The 19,367-nt window shown below is 49.6% G+C and overlaps 1 protein-coding gene across 4 annotated transcripts; it reads left to right on the top strand.

Moving 5' to 3' along the window:
• Position 1: 1 nt before the first annotated feature.
• wizb (WIZ zinc finger b) lies at positions 2–18,091 on the top strand. Of its 4 annotated transcripts, none has more exons than XM_086132515.1 (17): positions 2–236; positions 762–933; positions 1,952–2,144; positions 2,385–2,460; positions 3,072–3,220; positions 3,305–4,645; positions 4,715–5,119; positions 5,429–5,830; positions 9,063–9,197; positions 9,292–9,807; positions 9,882–10,310; positions 10,406–10,894; positions 10,977–11,528; positions 11,628–11,839; positions 12,927–13,230; positions 13,627–13,792; positions 14,142–18,091. In XM_086132515.1, the coding sequence occupies exons 2-17, from the start codon at positions 823–825 to the stop codon at positions 14,479–14,481; spliced, it is 5,820 nt and encodes a 1,939-aa protein (XP_085988641.1). In that variant the 5' UTR covers positions 2–236; positions 762–822; the 3' UTR covers positions 14,482–18,091. The 4 variants fall into 4 exon arrangements, with proteins under 4 accessions (XP_085988641.1, XP_085988639.1, XP_085988638.1 ...); XM_086132514.1 differs by having other exon boundaries at positions 3–236; positions 3,302–4,645; XM_086132513.1 differs by having other exon boundaries at positions 767–933; positions 3,302–5,119.
• Positions 18,092–19,367: the final 1,276 nt, after the last annotated feature.

Genomic DNA, 19,367 nt, shown 5'->3' with positions numbered 1-19,367 from the left:
CAAATCTAATAATATGGAGTCCTGTGCCGAATGCCTGCCAGGGAGCCATGCAAAACATCACCAAAGAGTTTCGTGTGACACTTAACACAGAGCACATTCGCGCATGTAAGCAGCCGAGGGGGCTTGTAGCGAGCATCGTCTCCGGGGCGTCAAGCTTCTTGCTCGGTCCTCAACTATGACGAGCGAAGCTTAGGCTGCGACTCCTTCCCCTGGATCCGCACACCAAGGCGATATCAGTGAGTATTTTCCTAGTGAAATTGTTGCCGATGTGACTTCGTGCTTTTAAAAGGCACCGTGCATTGCATCGCGGAGCTTAGACTGACCCGACAATGACCGATCAACAACACCGGCCACGTACTTACAGTGGGCTAACACAAGCCCAGCCGCTGCACCTTTTGAACGTCTCGGTTATTTCCTCACTGACCTAAAAGGGACAGAAAGGACGTGGGCCTGGAAATAAACGCCGCATCTTTCTGTAACCATTCGGGCACCTTGTCTCGTTTAAAAGAGCGGACGTATTGTGAAAATGGGTCAGACGGGCCTATACAGCTGCAGCCGGTGGGGGATCTACTGAGGACAGCTAAAACATGAACATTCTGCAACTCCGCAATCGTTTGCGTTGTGTGACATCGCCGTTTGAACACACCGACTGCAGTTTTGTCATGCAGATGAATGCAATCGGCGTTGAGCAATGGATGAATGTAGAAAGCAGAAAACGTAACTTATCACATTTTCCCCCCCTCTTTGGATGTTTTCACAAGACAAGGAGGGGGTGCACAATGTAGGCAGTCTGTTCTCCATACTGTTCTCTGGGAGGGGACAATGGAGCCAGAAGGGCAACCCCAGACCCCAGGGACCAGCGATGTGCCCCCACCTTTGAACTCCGCACAAAATCCAGTCACCCCGGCCTTCCTTAACTGCACCTTACAGCAGGTAAAGCCTTCACGTCACCATCACTGCTGTCGTTTAAGGTGGAGGAAATAGTGGGGCATGTCATCTGCAATGTTATGAATCACACATACAACATCAGTATTGTGTGATTTTATTATGAATGTTTACTGAAAGACAATAGGAGTTGTTGGAACAATACCCGAATAACAGTAGGGTAGCATGGTCAACTAGTGGGTAGCACATCTGCCTCACAGGAGTTCAGATGTGTTACAGATTAGTTACTTCTGCCCCGGTTCCAAACCAGTTTCTATTGACAGTAGTCGAAGAGTACTAAAACAACAAAGGTGGTGTTGGACTATTGGTGAAGACGTTAGCATTGGCGCCGTGGATCAACAGAGTTGCTTGCATTACTTTTCCTTGTTGGGTGACATATTTCTTGGTTGCTTGACAGAACTTCTAAAGCACTGTCTATTCTACCCCATAGCCCGGTGGAAAAAATATATTCATATACTGTACACTGGAAAAAAAACGCTTCGTTGAATTTACTCAATTTTATTTTGTCCATTGACTGCACAAAATAAAGATCCTGATACATTTTAAGTGGATATATATAGTCTACTTAAAAAAAAGATCTGCATCCAGATGATTTTTTATCTCATGCAACCACCTGGCATCATAAAATGGAGTCAATTCAACAAATGTCTTTTTTTTTTCAGTGACACTAGTAGAAAACTGGTTGCGCCCCTCGGCACAGATGGTGAGAAAATGATGAAATGTGTGACTTATTTTTTTTTTTTTTTTTTTTACATATTACTTTTGTGATGTAATCCATCCATTTTCTATACCGCCTATTCTCATTAGGGGCTCATCCCAATTAAATTGGAGTCAAAGGTGACTTACACCCTGGACTGTTTGCCAGTCAGTCACAACAATCACAATTGACATCTGAAAAATGCACTTTTTTTTTGTTAAGAAAAAAGAAAACTGTGCCATTCTTAACTCTAATACGGTGAGCATTATAAAAATGTCCCATATGTTTTTTTGTAATTCTTGCCACTAGTCCTCATGTTCTTCCGACGTGAGCGACGCCCTGACGTCGACTAAAGGCTCACAAGGTCACGATGGGGATGCGCCTCCCGAGCAGACCGAGCGCTCTGAGCACAGCGCAGACCCAGCGAGGAGCGCACAGAGGAGATTCGGGTCCTCGGCCTTTTCTTCCTCCCTGAGTTGGGACGAGAAAGAAACCCGAGATGGTAACACATCACTTTGCATATTTTGTCCAAGTTTTGAAACGTGCTAGTCAAGCCAAGCAAATTCAGTCGTGATCATTGTCGTCCTCTTATCGTTTTAAATGTGATTCCGTCTGCTTGGAGAAGTCTCTCAGTTCCCTCTGTGGAATCCACTTTGACGACAATGTCGTTTTTGACTGTCGATTTTCACTGTTTGGCTGTGAAGTGATTGTTTCTGTGGTTTGTGTGTGCTGTATATGTCAGAGGAGGAGCTGCAGCATTTTTCTAACCCTCAAGGTCTGGCTGCTCACAGCCCAGGATCTCCTTCCTCTGGACCCAGGTGAGGAAGGTGGTGCTGTGGTTTACTCTTACAAACTAAAGCCTTTTTTTTTTTTTTAATGCAAAGATTTTGCAAAACGGCCCCATCAGAGCAGAAAGTGAAAGTTCCCGCACGAAGCCGTCGGGATGTTCGTGCGATGTTCACGGCCAGCCGACTTCCCGAAATCGGCGTCCGCCGCGACGTATGAATGCTCGTTGGGCGGCGACGTTGCCTTCGACGCAACAAAACAGAAGAAGTTTGAAACGTCACCCCGTCGTCGCTGCATCACAGCGTTCACTGTTTATATACGCGTTGTCTTGACTCACTTGCTACGTCCCAAGGCGGAATATTGGTGGGATGACTTCAATGACATCCGATGCTTCCGCTGCTTGTACTGAAAAGCGACTCCTTTATTGTAGGTGCATGTAAAGCATTCGTGTGACATTGTATCTAGTATACAGTATTGTTTGGTGTGTTTGTGTGTATATTATATATAATGTACAATTTGTGTGTATTCTGTGTGCACATACAGTATACTGCACAGTACTGGACAATATACAGTGTAGTATCTGTACATAAAATATCTGGATATATGTATGGATATCTATTTTTCTTTTTTGGGTGCTGTCCAGAGTTGATGGTGAGGACGACGAAAAACCAGAAAAATTGCAGCACTTGGAGCAAGAGTCTGGTCTGTGCGTCTCTGGGGAGTTGTGCAAGGAAAGTCGAGAAAGCACAATAGCAGAAGAACCAAATACATCTCAGCTCGGCCCAACAGAACGTAAGTACCCACGTGGCAGAACAAAAATAGTTGTTGTCACTTTTCTATAAGACGTTCTCATTCGCAACTTTTGCGTCACAGTAGGAGGTGAGGCCCTCCTCTGCAAAATCAAACCAAAGGATGCTTGCCAAACGGGGGATGAGGAAGAGGGAAAAGATGCCAAGGATCTTGAGAGGGATGTATACAGCTTCATGGGAGACTCTGACCCTGACGCTACACACTTCCAGAGGTGCAGGCAGAAGAGAGTCCCGCTCAGGCCCTTCACCGGTACCTTACACCACACATCTCCCGAGGCCGCTACACAAGCGGGCGGGAGTCCCCGAAGATCAGTAAATGCCGAATTGGCACCTCCGAGTCAAAGTGGAGGATCATACCATATCGACGATTTGGGGAAGGGATCGGCGGAAGAGCCGATCATGATCAGAGACGGTGAAGCAAAAGGAGAGGAGCACAAAGACTGTCGTTTTGAGCGCGGCGCCGATATTTTCACCTGTGTGGAATGTAGCATATACTTCAACAAACGGGTCCACCTGAAGGAGCACATGATTGAGCACCGTCAAACAAGTGAAGAAGGGTCCGAACATTTTGAGTGTACCGAGTGCGGATGGGACCTCCACGATTCTGTCGTATTAGCCGACCATCAAAAAAGACACCGGGAATCCCGTGCCAAGATCCTGGCGGAAATCGAGAAACTGAATGAAAATGAGAAGGCAAAAGAGAGAGCGGAGCCTGAGGCAATAACGCAAAATACGAGTCCCGGCAAGGTGTCAGACACCCGTCCACTTCCGTACCAGGCTCCGCCTTTAACATCGGATGGTGAACATGCGGCTCTTCAATCAAACGCATCTCAAAGTCCTCCGGGTTCTTTAGGAACCGCATTCCAGCCCCGGGCTGCTTTGTACCGCCGCCGCTTTGTTTGCACCCATTGTAACTTCAGCACAAGAACCTCCCAGGCGCTTGCGAATCACACCAAGACCCACATGAGAAAGCCGTTACTTTTTAAGTCTGGCTCCTCTTCTCCCGATCCCCCCTCATGTTCATCTCAAGCCGGAACAAAGAGACAGCGGAAACGGGCCCGCTCTGAACCGGACTCCATCCGCGACGGAGCGCTGGGGGGATCTCATTGGTCTTATGAGCCCGTTTCAAACTCCATATTGGACTCCAACTGCGTCTCCGACTCTGTAGCCCCGCCCAACTCGTGTCAAACCAAAGGCCGCCAGGGAGTTGGCGCCTCTGAGAAGGTTGTGGCCACCCAGGTAGTCCTTGGATGTCATAAGAACAGCAGGTTCGGTCGCAGAGCAAAACTTGGATCCAGGCCAAATGAAGAGGAGTTTCCTGGCTGTGAGGGAGACCGGCAGGAGAGCCCAGAGATCCACCCCGAGAAGGTTGTCGCCAAAGGACGCGCGAGAGCTCCATCTGAGCCAGGTGAGGCGAAAGAAAGAGACGGCACCGCGCGATATTTCAAGCCTGAAACGTACCCTTTTTTTTATACAGATGAGTCTCCCGAGATGAGGAATCGTTTGAAGGAGAAGGATGAGCCAGGAGGGGAGACTGACACGAGGGGTTTTGTTTTAAGGAGAAGCAACAGGATTACTGCGCCCCCTGTAGAAATTGAGAGCGACGAGTGCGACGATGACGAACGCTTGCGACGTTTCCTGTCCGGGGACATCTCGGATGAAGTGGAAGATGAGATCGATGAGGTCTCGGGCTCTCTGAGGAGCGTGGAGAGGAAATGCCCCTACTGCCCCGATCGATTCCATAACGGCATCGGCCTGGCCAATCATGTGAGGGGTCACCTGAACCGGGTGGGCGTCAGCTACAACGTGCGCCACTTCATATCCCCGGAGGAGGTCAATGCTATTGAGAAGCGCTTTTCCTATCAGAAGAAAAAGAAAAAAGGTCAGCGTCTTTGTTAAATTGTGACCGTGAATTCTGAAAGTCACCAAGACCGTTTTTGGTCTTGGTTCGGAACAGAAATAAGAGACAACATGAACGTAACGGCAGCGCAATCGGAAACGGGTGAAGATTCTCAACTCGACCGCATTCCTCGAGCGAACCGTGGCTGCATACAAAAGTATTGAACACGGAGCAAAAACAATTCATACGACAAACAAACCATAAATGAATCGCAAAGAGAGTAGAAAGCACAAAAAGCCTCAAACTAAAAATCACACTTCCTACAATGATTATTATTTTTTCACTCCACAGTGGCTAACTTCGATCCATCCACGTTCAGCGTGATGCACTGCGAGTTCTGTAGCGCCGGCTTTGACACCCGCGCCGGCCTGTCGAGCCACGCCCGGGCGCACCTGCGAGACTTCGGCATCACCAACTGGGATGTTACCATCTCGCCGATCCACATCTTGCGAAAACTGTTCTCCAGCAGACCGGACCTCGTCATCCCCACAGCTCCCCCGCGCAGCCCCGTCTCCGTTCACGAAGAGGATGAAGAAGAAGAAGAAGAAGAAGAAGATGAGGACGACGGGGATGGGGTCATTGAGGTCAAGCTGGAGGGTGAGATGAGCGAGACGAAGAGGGATGCTCTTTCTCCTGTTTCTCTCTCATCTGCATCTGCTGGACCTTTGAACGCGGAGGATGGTGTCAAAGAAGGTACGTTTGATGGTTTGAATTCGTTGTAGGCCAAAGTGCGGTTGGTCGATGAACAAATCTTCGGAGCAGCGCCTCCAAGTGGTCGATCCAGCTCAGTCGGTGCGAATCATGTCCGTAGTGATCGGAGCAGAATGCATACAGCGACATCTAGTTGGGTCATTATCACCTACCCCCCCCCCCCCCCCCTACACACACACACTCTCTCTCTGTGAAAGAAAACCTTTAATTAGATAAGACAAATGTTGAGCTGTTCTAGTAGGCTTGTATGGGGTTTTCTTGTTTTGTTTCCTCGGTTTTCTTCTACCACTGATTGATATTTGGAACCGTTCATTATTCCCGCCCACACGAAGAAGGCCCTGGTTTGAGCTGAAGAGAAAGCACGCTGCTGTCACCACCGCGCTTCACCCGTGGTTATGTTCCTTTGGCGATATGAAGTGTTTTGTTTGCGCTCAACATATCTTCTGGAATTAGAGATAAAAAGTTCAACCTTGGTTTCATCGGAGCGTAACGCGGAACATTTACCCACTTGCTTGAAATATCAAGGGTGTGGTTTTTTTTCTTTCTTCCTTTGGAAGATAAGGCTTCGGTGTTGGCACCTTAAACCACAGTGGGGTAATCCAAGGAAGATGGGAGATGGCTGGAACTTGTCCTAAACAACCAGTTTTTGCAAGAAATTACTGCCGTTCCTTCATAGTTGCCATTGGCCTCTTGACAGCCAAGCTGACCAGTTTTCTTTTCGAAATGTGTATAAGAACCGGATTGAAATTGGATATGTGCCAATACGAATGCAGCCAGCCTAAATGCAAAAAAATCGCACAGATTGGATAGCCGTGTCTTGTCAAATGACGTTGAAGGGTTTGTTTACTACTTGTGCCATTGGTGAACATTTTGCCTTTTAGCAGAACGAAGTCCTGAGCCGTAGTGACTGAATGTGTGTGTGTGTGTGTGGGGGGGGGGGGGCAATATTGGAACATAAGCCTATCGAAGGATTTGAATGACTGACGAATGAAGCAGTGGGAAATGTGACCCCAGATGCTTGGAATTCACCCGTCACTTTGAATGCTGAATCAAAACAGGGGTGTGTGACCCGCGCGTGCGCGAGTATGAGCGAGAAGGTGAGGGAGACTGGAGGAGTGTGGTGAGAAAGTCAGCCTCCCGATGCCCGTTGATGTGGCACTCGACTCGGTGCGTTCGTCGCAACCTCCGCCTCCTCTCGATTGGTCACGCCTTAGCTGAGCGGTGCATATGGGGGCAAAATGGCTGCTTCCACCTCCCCGCAGACCCAAACAATAGCGGAAACCCCGTCCGGCTCCAATGCGTCGCGGTCGCGGACCGGTGAGTAGCGGCCGGCGTCGACTCCGCGCGTGCTCTCGGTTCCCCGCGGCGGCGGTGCGTCGCGCGACTCGGGCCGCATCTCGAGTCACGTCGCGGGCAGCCCCGAGCCATTAAAAGTGTCAGCTACATAAATGCGCGTCTCCCTCGCAGGTAACGCGCACGTCAAAGCGCGTTAAATCGGGTCATTACTTACGGGCATGACTAATTACGAGGATCGATTGCGATCGCTGATGGGTCGTTGCTCGCAGTTGGATATGCTCGGTCTTTTTCGATCAGACCTAAATCACAATCCTCGCCATTTTACTTCGCTTTGATTTTCTGAAGAGGGTGTGCTTGCGATTCCATTGCGTGGAAGCATCTTGGATCCCGGAGCGATCGCACCGACGTCACGATGTTAACTTAAGTGCACCCAACAACCTTATGTGGATCTTACTCGGACCGCGAGCCCCGGTGGAAGTTTTGACTTTAGTTGAGGCGATCCAGAGTGGAGCGAGAGGTTGACCTTGCTCCACGCTGGAAGGTAAATGGGTTCGTCTGCACCCCGAGGTGTCACATCGCCGCTCCATTACAGTCGAGGGATGAGCGGCCCGCCCACCAGACCTAAAAGCTTTGTCTGGCTCCACGTCTCTTTTGATTCACCCTTTTGTCGCAGAAAATGCCCAACTGCAGGAGACCGTCCATATTTCGGCCACCGGCTTTCCTTTTTGCACCGTTTTTTTTTTTGTCGCTGTGTGATGTCTATGCATGAAATGTCATTGTGAGCTGCGATTTCTAAAAAAAAAACTGCGCTGCCAAGGTTGCGCTTTGTTTTCTTCCCGTGGTCTCATTCATTCGTGCACTTTACACACACTGGAATTATATTGTCGTCACCATCAAAATACGGCGTTTTATCTCCAGTATCAGGACTTTTTTTGGTCCCTATCAGGTCCCAAGTCCGCAACATCAGTTGAATAATGGCACATCACATACTTCACAGTCATCATTTATTTAACAACAAAGCCAACATGCAGCAGAAATGTCCGGCAAAGATCAGTAGAGCCTTGAATGTTGACGCAAGACAAACCAACCATTCACATTCACACCGAAGGACAATTTCGATTCTTCGATGAACCGAACCCTGCAGGCGGGAAATCCCTCACCTCAGAATTATGACGTGGGTGTGCCAACCACAGCGCTGCCCTTAAATAAATCAAGCACTGTTATTAAAATTGATAGACAATAAACAACCAGTCCCAAAGGTGTAATTAGGTTAATTCTTTTCACATTACTTTTACGGTTTGCAACAACGGCCTTCTTTTTCTTTTTCAGGCATTCTGTTTGAGAGGGAATCATTGATGACCGGCAGCGGTCTCGTGATTGAGCAGAGCATTGGTTCTCTTCAACCATGCCTCGTGTTGTGTGACTGGTTTTCTTTTGCGCGATGACGACTTCCTATTTTTTGCTTTATATGTCGCTGGCTCGACGGGGCTGTCGGCCAGGATCGAGCAGCTTTTTGATCACCCGGCACCTTGACGTTGAACAAGAAGAATCAAACTGCAGTCCCATAGATGTCCTCTTCACTGCAGACTGCTCCACTTTCAGATCTTTGCAAATGCTGGCATACCCCAGAATGCACCAGAACTTGCAAAATACAAAAATGTTCGACTTTGAGGAGCTGATGCCCCGGCTGCTATCTAACGCTGGTGTGCTCGCGCACGTTTCTGCGTTTGGCTCAGTTGATGTTAAACAAGTACTGACCGACAATAGCGGGGCGCATTTCCGGATGCCTTTGATCAGATCCTGAAGAATTCATCAAACCTTAACATTGAAACAGGGCTAACTTTCTCTTCTTACATGAATCGCCGTGAACTTTCTCAAGCGGCATTACAAGGGACGGCGGTGTTGTGTTCTATTGCAGCTGACGGAGAGGCTGAAGAAGAAGTTGAGCCTGAGCGCTCGGCTGTCGATGGCCTCAGCTCGAGCCCGAAGAAAACAGGCCTGCGCAACGCGGACCGGGATTGCCTCTCTGCAGGCGACGATGAAGGCACCAAAGGTGCCACAGAAATGTTTTTTATCTCGCAAGAAAGGCCCAAAAGGGTATGAGCCGAGTGTCGGGTAACTCGTGGACGCTCCGCTCTCTCTTGCAGTTCGCGACTTCAAGTGTGACTTGTGCGGCGCTCAATTCGAGAGCAGGCGCGACATGTCCAGCCACGCCAGCTCTCACTTGCAGGCATCCATCGACCTGCTCTGTCAAACTGCCAAGGAGCGTCACCCGGACAGCCAAATAAGCTCACGTGAACCCGAGGCTCAGTCGGCCAAGAGTTCCTCTCTGGTGGACTCGGAGACCCCAGAGGACAAAGGCCACGAGGAAGGCGAAGACTCGGACCAGAACGCGATGCCCCTTTCCGCTTTGCCCAAAGCAGCGAAAGCGACGCCATCCGCTTCCTGTTCGGCGCATGCGCCTTCTCCCGCGGGCTCTCCAACTTCGATGGTGAGGAAAGCCCCGATTTCCTCTTTGCTGCCGGCGTCTTCGCCTTTGCGCTTCGCGGAGCACAAGACCGGGGCCGTGAAAGGCTTGACCCCCAACCTCTTGACCTCTGCCGCCATCTCACCATCCAAACCGATCTGGGCCCCGCATGAAAACGACGCTCCTCTCAACCTCGGTAAGCCCCCCCAGTCCGAACGATTCATACGAAGGCGGTTTCGCGATTGACGTTGCGTTTTTCCCAACGCGCAGCCCTCGAAGTGGAGCCTAGCAAGGACATCGTTTGCCAGCTGTGCGGCGCCTGGTTTGAGACTCGCAAAGGCTTGTCCAGCCACGCCAGGGCTCACTTGCGGCACTTCGGCGTGGAGTACTCGGAATCGAAAGGCTCACCGATCGCCCTCCTGAATCAGCTGATGGACTCGGAGGACTTCAAGCACAAAGCCGGCGAATTGCAGCTTGACGCCGAATCCCGGAGTGTTCCCGGCACGCTGTCCTCCCCAAAGAAGGCAATGCTGCCTTCCTCCTCCCCATCTCTACTGTATAAGTTGACAACAGCGGGAGGCGGGTCCACCTCCAAAGCTACCTCTCCGTCATCCTTTGGCCCGCCTCCCAAGCGTCTCAAATCATCTTCCGTGCCGGTCTTCCGCCTGGGCAGTGGCGACATCGTGAGCCTCCCACATAGTGAGTCTTTTCTTTTTTTGTTGTTGTTGTTTTCCGATGAATGAGTTGAATGTGCGCACTAATCCACGAGCCGACGCCATCTTCTTTTTGCTCAGGTGAGCCCGCAAAGGAAATAGGCTGTGAATTCTGCGGGGAATATTTTGAGAACCGTAAAGGGCTGTCCAGCCACGCTCGCTCCCACTTGCGGCAAATGGGCATTACCGAGTGGTCGGTCAACGGTTCCCCCATCGACACGCTGAGGGAAATCATCTCAAGACGGAGCTTGCCTTGCGCCCGTCCTTTCAAGTCTCGCAAAACTCCCCCTCCATCTTCTCCCGGACCCCCCGGTTCCCCGCTTTCGACCCACTCCTCGCCGTCGACCGTCCTTAGCCGACTCCCCTTCGCCTCGCCGCCACCGCCGCCCGCTTCCAAATCGAATTCGGCTCCACCGATGTCCTCGAGCGGGCTGATTCTTAAGCTGAAGCCTGAACCCGTGCAGCTGGAGGTCACGACTGCGGAAGCGGCGGCCGCTTCCGGCGGCCTTTCCGCCGATTCGCTCGGCTGCGGCTGGCGCGTCCCCGACAGTGCGTTCCCTCTCAACTTGGGTAAGTTCTTATCATCGAAGCGTTTTGGAATGGTTCACACCGAACACAGCCTCTCTCTCTCTCTCTCTCTCTTTCTCTGCAGCTATGTCTCGTGAGGTGGAGCCGACGAGAGATATTCGCTGCGAATTCTGCGGCGAGTATTTTGAGAACCGAAAAGGCCTCTCCAGCCACGCGCGATCCCATCTGCGCCAAATGGGCATTACCGAGTGGACGGTCAACGGGTCGCCCATTGACACCCTGAGGGTCTTTATGCACAAGAGGGGCTTAAGCGCCTCCTCTCAGTCTGAGGGGGAGAAGAAGGAGGGGGCCAAAAGTCCCTCGTGGGCCAACGCAACCAAAACTTCAGGGGGGTTGTTTATATCTGGCTACCAGTTGGCCAAGCTCTATAAATCCCCCCTTAGTATGCCGTCATCGGGGTCCAGGCTTTCCAAGCAAGGCCTGAGCTCCGCGGGCCCCTTTGAGACCCCCAGCTTACCGAAGATTGTCAGGATCTCCCCGCTAGGAAAACAGCCCGAAGAAGCCGAGTCGCCGGACCCTTCCCACGCGGCGTCGCATCAACGCAAGACGTTCTCGCCGCTGCCGCGCGACTTCCCTTTGAAAAAAAAGCCTTCCCCTGACAAGTACGCCCGGAAGGGTGAGTGATCCAATCGCGTCCCGCTTTTCAAAACCGCCGGCGGCGACGGTTCTGACCGTCAAGGAGATGCCCCCCCCGTCCTCTCTTCTGTGTCATCAGATCCGAGCTGCGAGCTGTGCGGCTTCTACTTTGAGAACCGCAAGGCGCTGGCCAGCCACGCGCGAGCCCACCTCAGGCAGTTTGGCGTGACCGAGTGGTGTGTCAACGGCTCCCCCATCGAGACGCTGAGCGCCTGGATTCACAGCAGGCCGCAGAAGGTGTTGGAAATGCACCGGAGCTACATGCAGAGTAACCGCCCCACCTCCAAGAGAGTAAGTAGAGGCAGCGCCCCCCCCCCCCTGTAGTCACATAGCTCAGCCCAGCCAAGGCTTTTATCAACAAACTTTTCGCTCCGAGGGTTTTATTTGCATGTATCTTGTACCTTTGACACTTCATTTTGTTGCGATTTCTGGAGAAAAACAAAATGGAGACGCATCACGAAACCAAGCTGCTCGGGTCATAACCCACCGAAGTGCTCATCTGTGGGCTCTCTGCATTTCTTAACTCTGCGTCGCATGCTCGGAGATCAGACATGCCTCAGCTGGCGGTTTGACGGGCTTCGCGCGATTTGGAACACTCGAGACGTGTCGCCGATCAGCTTCGATGATTAGATTCGGTGTCTTTACGTCTCGCAAGCGTCGCCGCGCCAGCGCAAGTGAGCTATTGACTCAATAGTTGCCATAGCAACCAGGGCGCCTCGCCGCTTAGGTTTCATCTTCAGATGAATTATCGTTTGTTGCCGATTGAAGAAAATGTTTTTCTTCCCTTCTGACTTAAGTTTCTCGGTGCATTTGCGTTCACTCTCACTCACATTTCGCCCGAGCTGTGATGCGGATGACCTTCCGGATGTCAATTGTGTTTCCAATCGATTGCGTTGGAATCCCACATTGTTTCAGACGGAACTGACATGAATAGAAGAAAACTGAAATGTCACTCTCACAGCAACAATGAAAAATCGGTTCAGCCAACGAAATGAAGGAATACGCACTCGAATCGTCAAGTTTTTGAACCCGCCATTTTTTTTTCGGATGAGGTGCCCCTCGTCCTCCGACAGAAAATAAATCGTTTGAACGTCGATTGTCAATCTCGTGGCCTGTGGTTGTTTTGGCTGCTAAAAATAGTTCGCGCGCCATTCTCCAAGCCTGCTTCTTTTTTTAGGTCCAAAAAAACAAAAACAAAAGGAAGCTGGCTGTGTTGTTTACCTTTCGGTATCACAAACTGCAATTAAACTGGCCAACATAGTTTTTATTTCACCAAAATGTGTGTGTGTGTTTTTCCAAATAGATTTGCCCCATGCGGGTCACCGTGTCTTGTCCATAAACTGCCGATGGAATGACTTTTTCCCTCGTTGCCTTGCAGAAGAGCAGCTCACCGCTCCCCGCGTCCACGGATTCCGATCATAGCCCCCCCTTCTCGCATAAGGCCTCCTCTTCATCATCCTCCCAATGGTCTTCCGCTTTGGCGGTGAACCTGGTGCGCCCGCTGAGCCGCGAGCTCGGCCCGGGCTCCAACAAGGCTTGGGAAAAAGATGAAGCGGGTCCCAACCTTCGGGCTTCTCACGTCAGGCCTCCCAGCGGCGGTCCCAGACCCTCGCAGCTTGTCAGTAGCCTTCCACTTCAAGCGCAGGTGGCTCGCAGTGAACTCAATGTTCGTCTACCCAGAGGTACAGAACGGTTTGATTCCATTTCGATTGTGCGTTTGATGGCGTGGTCTCTTTTTCACAAGATCCCCACAAACGAGCCTCGCTTGCCTTGGGCTTTTGCCGCAAGTCTGTGCACTTCGATATCGTAACGCAACGTCGCCCCCTCGGATCATTCAAAAGATCAGAGCTACTTGTCGGACAGCCGCATTGCTTTGAACACATAATGAGGTGTCGTAAGCTCTTTAAAATGTCAATTGGATAGAATGTAAGGTCTTAAAAATGACCTATAAGCTTTAAGCCGCCATTCATCAAACGTCTTCAAAACGGCACGTTACTCTACGACTGTTGTCGCCGTGACGTAAGAAAATAATTGATCATAACGATAAGCATGACTGATCAGTATCCTCCTCTTGGAAGGTTTCGAACGTCGGCCCCTGAAGCACCCGTCTTGCATCGAGGGAACCGAGAGGGACAGCGGCCCGGCAAAGCCCCCGCGCACAAGCACAGTCCCCGCTTTAGTGCCAAAGCCACCTGCCTACCCCCTGGTCAAGCTGGTGGGCAAGTTCTACACCCTGAAGTGCCGGTGAGTCAAGTCTTTGTCGTGGATATCTTATCGCCCGAGGCTTCAAGCGGTCATTTGTTGGGAAGGAGAGTTTGGCTCCGCCTCCTGCTCGAAATTTTTTGCCCCAAGTTAAACGAGCTAACGCAAAATATATTTGATAAATCACAATTAATAAAACCCAACAAACCCCGTCTACAAAAACGACATAAAAAAAGTCAAACGACATTGAAAAATCACAAACTTTTGCTCCACAGGAGCCGCGCGTAAGACCGATGTCGATTTATCAGCGATTGGCTAAAATTAGCCGGCCCGTCGAGCCGTCGTCGTTGAGGTTGTCACCGCTATCCCCCCCCCCCCCGTGCCCCGTCAGATTCTGCGAGGTGGAGTTTCACGGTCCGCTCTCGGTGCAAGAGGACTGGATCAGGCACCTCCAGCAACACATCCTCAAGATGAACTACAGCCAGCCCGTTGAACCCAAAGCGGACCGCGCTCAAGTCGCGACGGACGAGCCGACCGCCGTCCGGCAGGCTTCGGCCGCCGGCACCTCCTCAACGACCTCCCTCACCCCCGCCGTGACTCGCTCCGTCGCCGCCAACGGCCGCTCGCCCGAGCCTCCGGCGGAACTCGCTCCGAGCGTCGCGGAGCTCGTCAAAATCTCGGAGGAATCGCTCACCCCGGCTCCCGTCGCCCTGCCCGCCCAGGTGGTGTAAGCTCATCCCTCTCCACCTCGCAGGCCTCGCTTGCCCCTCTTCTTTTCTTTACTTTCCTGCCGTTTCATTCCTTCGAGTCCATCTGTCTCTTCCCCGTCAAGAGAATCGCTCCCTTTCAACATTTGGTGAAGGCCAAAGAGCCCCTCAGTGCCCCAAGCACCTTTTTGAAGCAGCTTTTGAAACTGTTACAAAGTCTTGTTACCATGGGAACGAAGCCCTCTCGGCTGAAGGGCGATTGCGGCCGAGGTTATCCGCGGAGGTGAACTTATTGTTCCGCCTTGTTTTTATTGAATGTCCAGGTGTTGACGTGGACCATTGCCGTACCCCCGGCACCCGTTTATCGTGGGGGGGGGGGGGGGGGGGGGCGAAAAGGGTTTAGCGCCCCCTCCCATCGCGCTCCGGTCAGTCCCCCTTGTTCTCCCAAACCATTTCTACCAGCACGTTCTCCGTGAGAGCGTGCCGGCGGCATTGGTCCTGACTGAAACCAGAAGAGATTTCTTCACGCAGCCAGTCTTGCGACGGAGACTTTAAACACACGTTAACACTTAGTGTTAAAAACATACACGGCACTTTTGACATAAGACACTGAGCACTTATGAAAATAATTGGATCGGATGAAATTGTGACTGGTGTAAGGAGCAAGAAGTGGAAGCACAGCCCAAAAAAGGGAAATTAACTGAATACCGACCCCAAAATATCAATGTTGCTTGAATGTAGCATAAAGCACTTGTTCATTCCTTTTATTTCCACACATTTAGCAATCAAAAACTTGCCCCGTGTGATACCACTGATATTCCACTGCTGCTGTGCAGATTTTCTTTTCTTTTCTTTTAATTATCCCTCTGTTGATTTCGGGGCCTTCAAAAACAAACAAAAAAAAAGGACATTCATGGTTACATGTTTTTACAGTTAACCTTCCATTCACAGTGTTACCATCGGCATCCTGCCTTTTCTTTTCTTTCTTTTTTTTTTTTAAACATAACCCAAATAATTATTTATTTATGATGCACCTGAATGTGGTAAGCTAGCTCATTATAAAGACTTCAGTAGAACGTTGGATTGTTTGGTAAACTGTGCACTTTTGCATTTGTGCAGCGTGCGCGCGCGTATGTCTGTCCGGAACTGCCCAGCCGCAACATGAGGCACAGGACACTTGCACAATCTACTGAGATCCAAGACAAAGATTCTTGCCTTTGCAATGATGGTCCTGCTTAGTCTGGAATGACACTCTCTCTCTTTGTAATCTTGTGGTGGTCGTTGACAAACTAAATTGGATGAGGAGCGCTGTTATAATACGTTGACTCTCATGTAGCGCACCGAGGGAACCCAAATATTCGGAAAAAAACAGTACCGTTGACAACCAACTACAATTGCATTAATAAATATATTGTTAACCTCACGCCATCCTGATGTTTCAATAGAAACATTTTTTTTGGGGGGGGGGGGGATAGTCTTTGAGACAGTTGTGTTGGCTCTCTTTAGATCATGCGGCTGGTTAGAATGTGGCCGGTTGGTGTACATACATTTGTACAATTATGCTTTAGTTTCGAAAGAAGGAGAAAAAAAAAAAAGAGGCTCGATAGGACATCTTTGTGACTTAACGCGCGGCCTCCCGATTGTACGTCGCGGGATCGGGACGTGCAGGATATGCGTTGGCGTTTGGGTGTGCCAAAGAGTCTGTTTACTTCCTCGCCTTGCCTCTGTAAAAGCTGTTTACGTTGGACCTGATGACGGGAGCGAGCGTTGGAGTTCCCCGAGGCTACTCGCCGAATAATGGACCGAGCAGCGGTGGCCCGCATCCTACTTACGAGCAGCCTTGCGCTTTTTCGTCGCAAAGGACGCGGCCTCCGAGTGAGACGCCCGCCATGGGATTGGCGTGAACAGGAGACAATTGCAGACAAAACATGAACAGAAACCAAACGTCATTCCAAGCCAGGAGCTCTGGAGGACTCTCAGCTCGCAGTCCAAACAGAAAAACGGCGCAACGTTGGGGCTGCGGTCCTTCAGCGGTTCTTCGGTGTGTTCATATCAACGCAAAACCGAAGCATAAACATGAGTAAACTAGGCTGACATTTCTAGTTTGTTCCCGTGTTGCCCATGTTTCACACGACGGTTTGCTTTCAACGTTCCCCTTCCCCGTGTACGGAATATAGACGCACACTATATAACTCCATGTACTTAAGAAGCTGTTGACATTAGTAGGAGCTCTTAGCAGTTCTACACTGAACGCAAATGTGAACGCAACACTTTTGTTTTTGCCCCCTGTCGATCGAAGACTTTTTCTACGTGCGCAAAAGATCAATTCCGCTCAAGTATCGTTAAAAAAAAAAACGAACTAATCTTTTGTAGCGGTCAAGTGCTTGATACTTGCAGGGAGCCAACCTTCACTCCTTCGTTTAGCGTCGTCGTTTGTTTATGACGCCATCCGAGGATTTCATGAAATGAAACGCACACCGAGGCCAATCTTGAGCAATACGCTCTTAATACAAGCAGGAGCTCGTCGAAGTGAAAAAGCAACGTTTACCCTTGCGAGAAACTGTTGTGTCGTCGTGCTTCTTAGATATGGTTTGAATGAACGAGCCTCCGTCAGCGCAATGCGAAGTGCCGTTTGCAGACGGTGACGATCGATCGGCTGTTAGCTAGCGAATCGGCGCCTGAGATAAAAGACTATGAGACGGTACACGAAAGCGAAGAAAGGGGCAATTATCGAGTGAATTAAGATCAGCAAAATGTTGCGTTCTACTTAGCTTTGGTCCAGTTTTTATGACCAGTGTGTTGGCCAGGTTCTGGATGTGCGCGTGCGTTTGATTTCGCGAAACCCTGATGGCCACCGTGGAGCCGAGGCAGACTTGAACCTTTTTGAGTTCACCGAGCAGAGCCGTGCAATGATCCGTAGGAATGACGCGAATCACGAGGTGGCTCGCTTTGGCAAATTAGAAGTTCTCACCAACACATTGAAATCGATTTGGGACCCATAGTCAGAGAAACGGGCCTTTTGCCCACATAGCAAAAGATCTCAGATCGTGAAAAAGGTGAGCGAAAACAAGTGTTGCGTTTTGGGGTTTTTTTTCTTTTTGTTCAGTATATTAGCCACGTAGTTGAAAAAAAAGAAGTGATCTGAATTCCTTTATTGTGATTTAATTTCAAACTGATTCTATGTATTTTATTTCTCTGTGCATTTTCTGTACTTGCAGTCCTGCAAAGTGAATATTTGAACATTTCTAAATTTTTAAATCGCCGAGTCGCGGAAACTTTTGGTGCTGCTCAGAATGTTGCGACGGAACTTGTGTGATTGAAGGCGATTTGACAGTGGATCAAAGCAGCCTCAAGAAGCTTTTCAATGGGACTACTTTGCACTCTTGCGTCACTTAATGAGCCTTAGTGTTCCCCCTCAAAAAAAGGTTGTGTGTGTATGCGTGCGCGTGTGGATTGTTGTGTGTGTATTGTCGTGTGTGTGTGTGTGTGTGTTGCACACGCGCAATAATACGGTGGATATGACAGCAGCAGACAAAAAAGATGTTTGAGAGAGAAAAGAGCTGTTCTGTACAGTTTTAGCTGAATCAAACTCCAGAACAAAACAATAAATGTGATTTCCGTTTCAGAAAATGAATGGTGGACTTTTTCATAGCACGTCTTTGGATCAAATGTTTTTAGGGGCAGGGGGCTGGAGGGGGGGGGGGGGGGCTCTGTGGGACACTAGGGGGCGGCAGAATATTGTCTAAGTTCAGAAATATTTTTCACTCAAACTTGTGTGTGGAGGGCAGAGGAATGGTACATTATCACTCTGGGGAAAGGAACATTACAGATAAATATGGAACGCGTCATATCAACGGCCACGATACTCCCAAATAATCACACTTTGACATTCATTTTCCAAATTTAAGGCACGGCTCTTGTGTTGACTGGCACTTGGTTTTGTACAGTGGATATTTTAAAAAGTCTACACACCCTTGGCCAAATGCCAGATTAATGTGCAAAAATAAATCATTTTGCCACCATTAATGTGACCTATGAGATAATTCGGTTGCCCAAGCGTGTGCGCTCTTGAGCCCAACAAAGTTTGGGGGGGAGTCAACTCTGTTTGAGACATTTGGAAAACGTTTGGTGCTTACACCAAAAAGAAAAAATATTTGATTGTTTCACATTCGTTTGTCCTTAAGTGTTTGTTTAGATTTACAACAGTGAGAAAAATGTGCAGATTTTTGGGACAAAGTTTTGTTTTTGTTTGTTTGTTTTTGAGTGGGGAGTGTTTGAATGTCTTTGTCTTATGTTGTAATGTGTTAATGTTTATATCGTACAATTAATCGGTGGGGCTGAGGTGCACCCCCTCATGACTGGCTGTGTTCAGTAGTCATTAATTACATTCAAACTCTTGTTAAATGGGATTCGGCACGCGCCTGCCAACATTCGAAGCTCCCCTGATTAACCTCAAATCGAGTTCAAATGTTCTAGCGGGCTTTTTTTTAATGATTTATTAATAGTCACATTTTACAGCACAAGCCATGATCTGCAAAGAGCTTAGATCTTATTGTTCAAAGGTATCGGACAGGGAAAAGCAACAAACAAAAGTCCAAGGCATTAAATCTACTTTTGAACAAAGAAAACAGTCACCCTGAAGTGGAAGTAATACGACACATTCACCGAAAAAAAAAAAGTTGAAAATGTGAGAAGAAAAGTAGTCAGGGAGGCTGTCAAGAGACCGACGATGCCGACAGCAACAGTGAAGGACCTTCAAGGCAGCACTGGCTGTTTAGGACATGCAACAACATGTGCCTTCAGGCTTTGGCTTTGAAGCCAAAACATGTCATGAAAGGCCAACCGCAACATCTTTGTAATCAGAGGCCATTAAATGGTGGCAGACGCGCGCTGATTCCTATTTAGAGAAA

The sequence above is a fragment of the Hippocampus guttulatus genome, chromosome 16, assembly GCF_054856545.1.
Source record: "Hippocampus guttulatus isolate MCC_2025c chromosome 16, RoL_Hgut_1.0, whole genome shotgun sequence".
NCBI classification, from domain to species: Eukaryota; Metazoa; Chordata; class Actinopteri; order Syngnathiformes; family Syngnathidae; genus Hippocampus; species Hippocampus guttulatus.
The sequence above is the reverse complement of the archived record's forward strand: the minus strand, read 5'-3'. Positions and strand labels throughout refer to the sequence as shown.

What these genes read in the sequence shown, in the direction of transcription:
- wizb (XM_086132513.1), top strand. Translation starts at nt 823, where the DNA reads ATGGAGCCAGAAGGGCAACCCCAGACCCCAGGGACCAGCGATGTGCCC. An exon ending in TCAGCTCGGCCCAACAGAAC is followed by an intron (nt 3,221 to 3,301) that starts GTAAGTACCCAC and finishes TTTGCGTCACAG; the next exon opens with TAGGAGGTGAGGCCCTCCTC. An exon ending in CGACGCTCCTCTCAACCTCG is followed by an intron (nt 9,808 to 9,881) that starts GTAAGCCCCCCC and finishes CCCAACGCGCAG; the next exon opens with CCCTCGAAGTGGAGCCTAGC.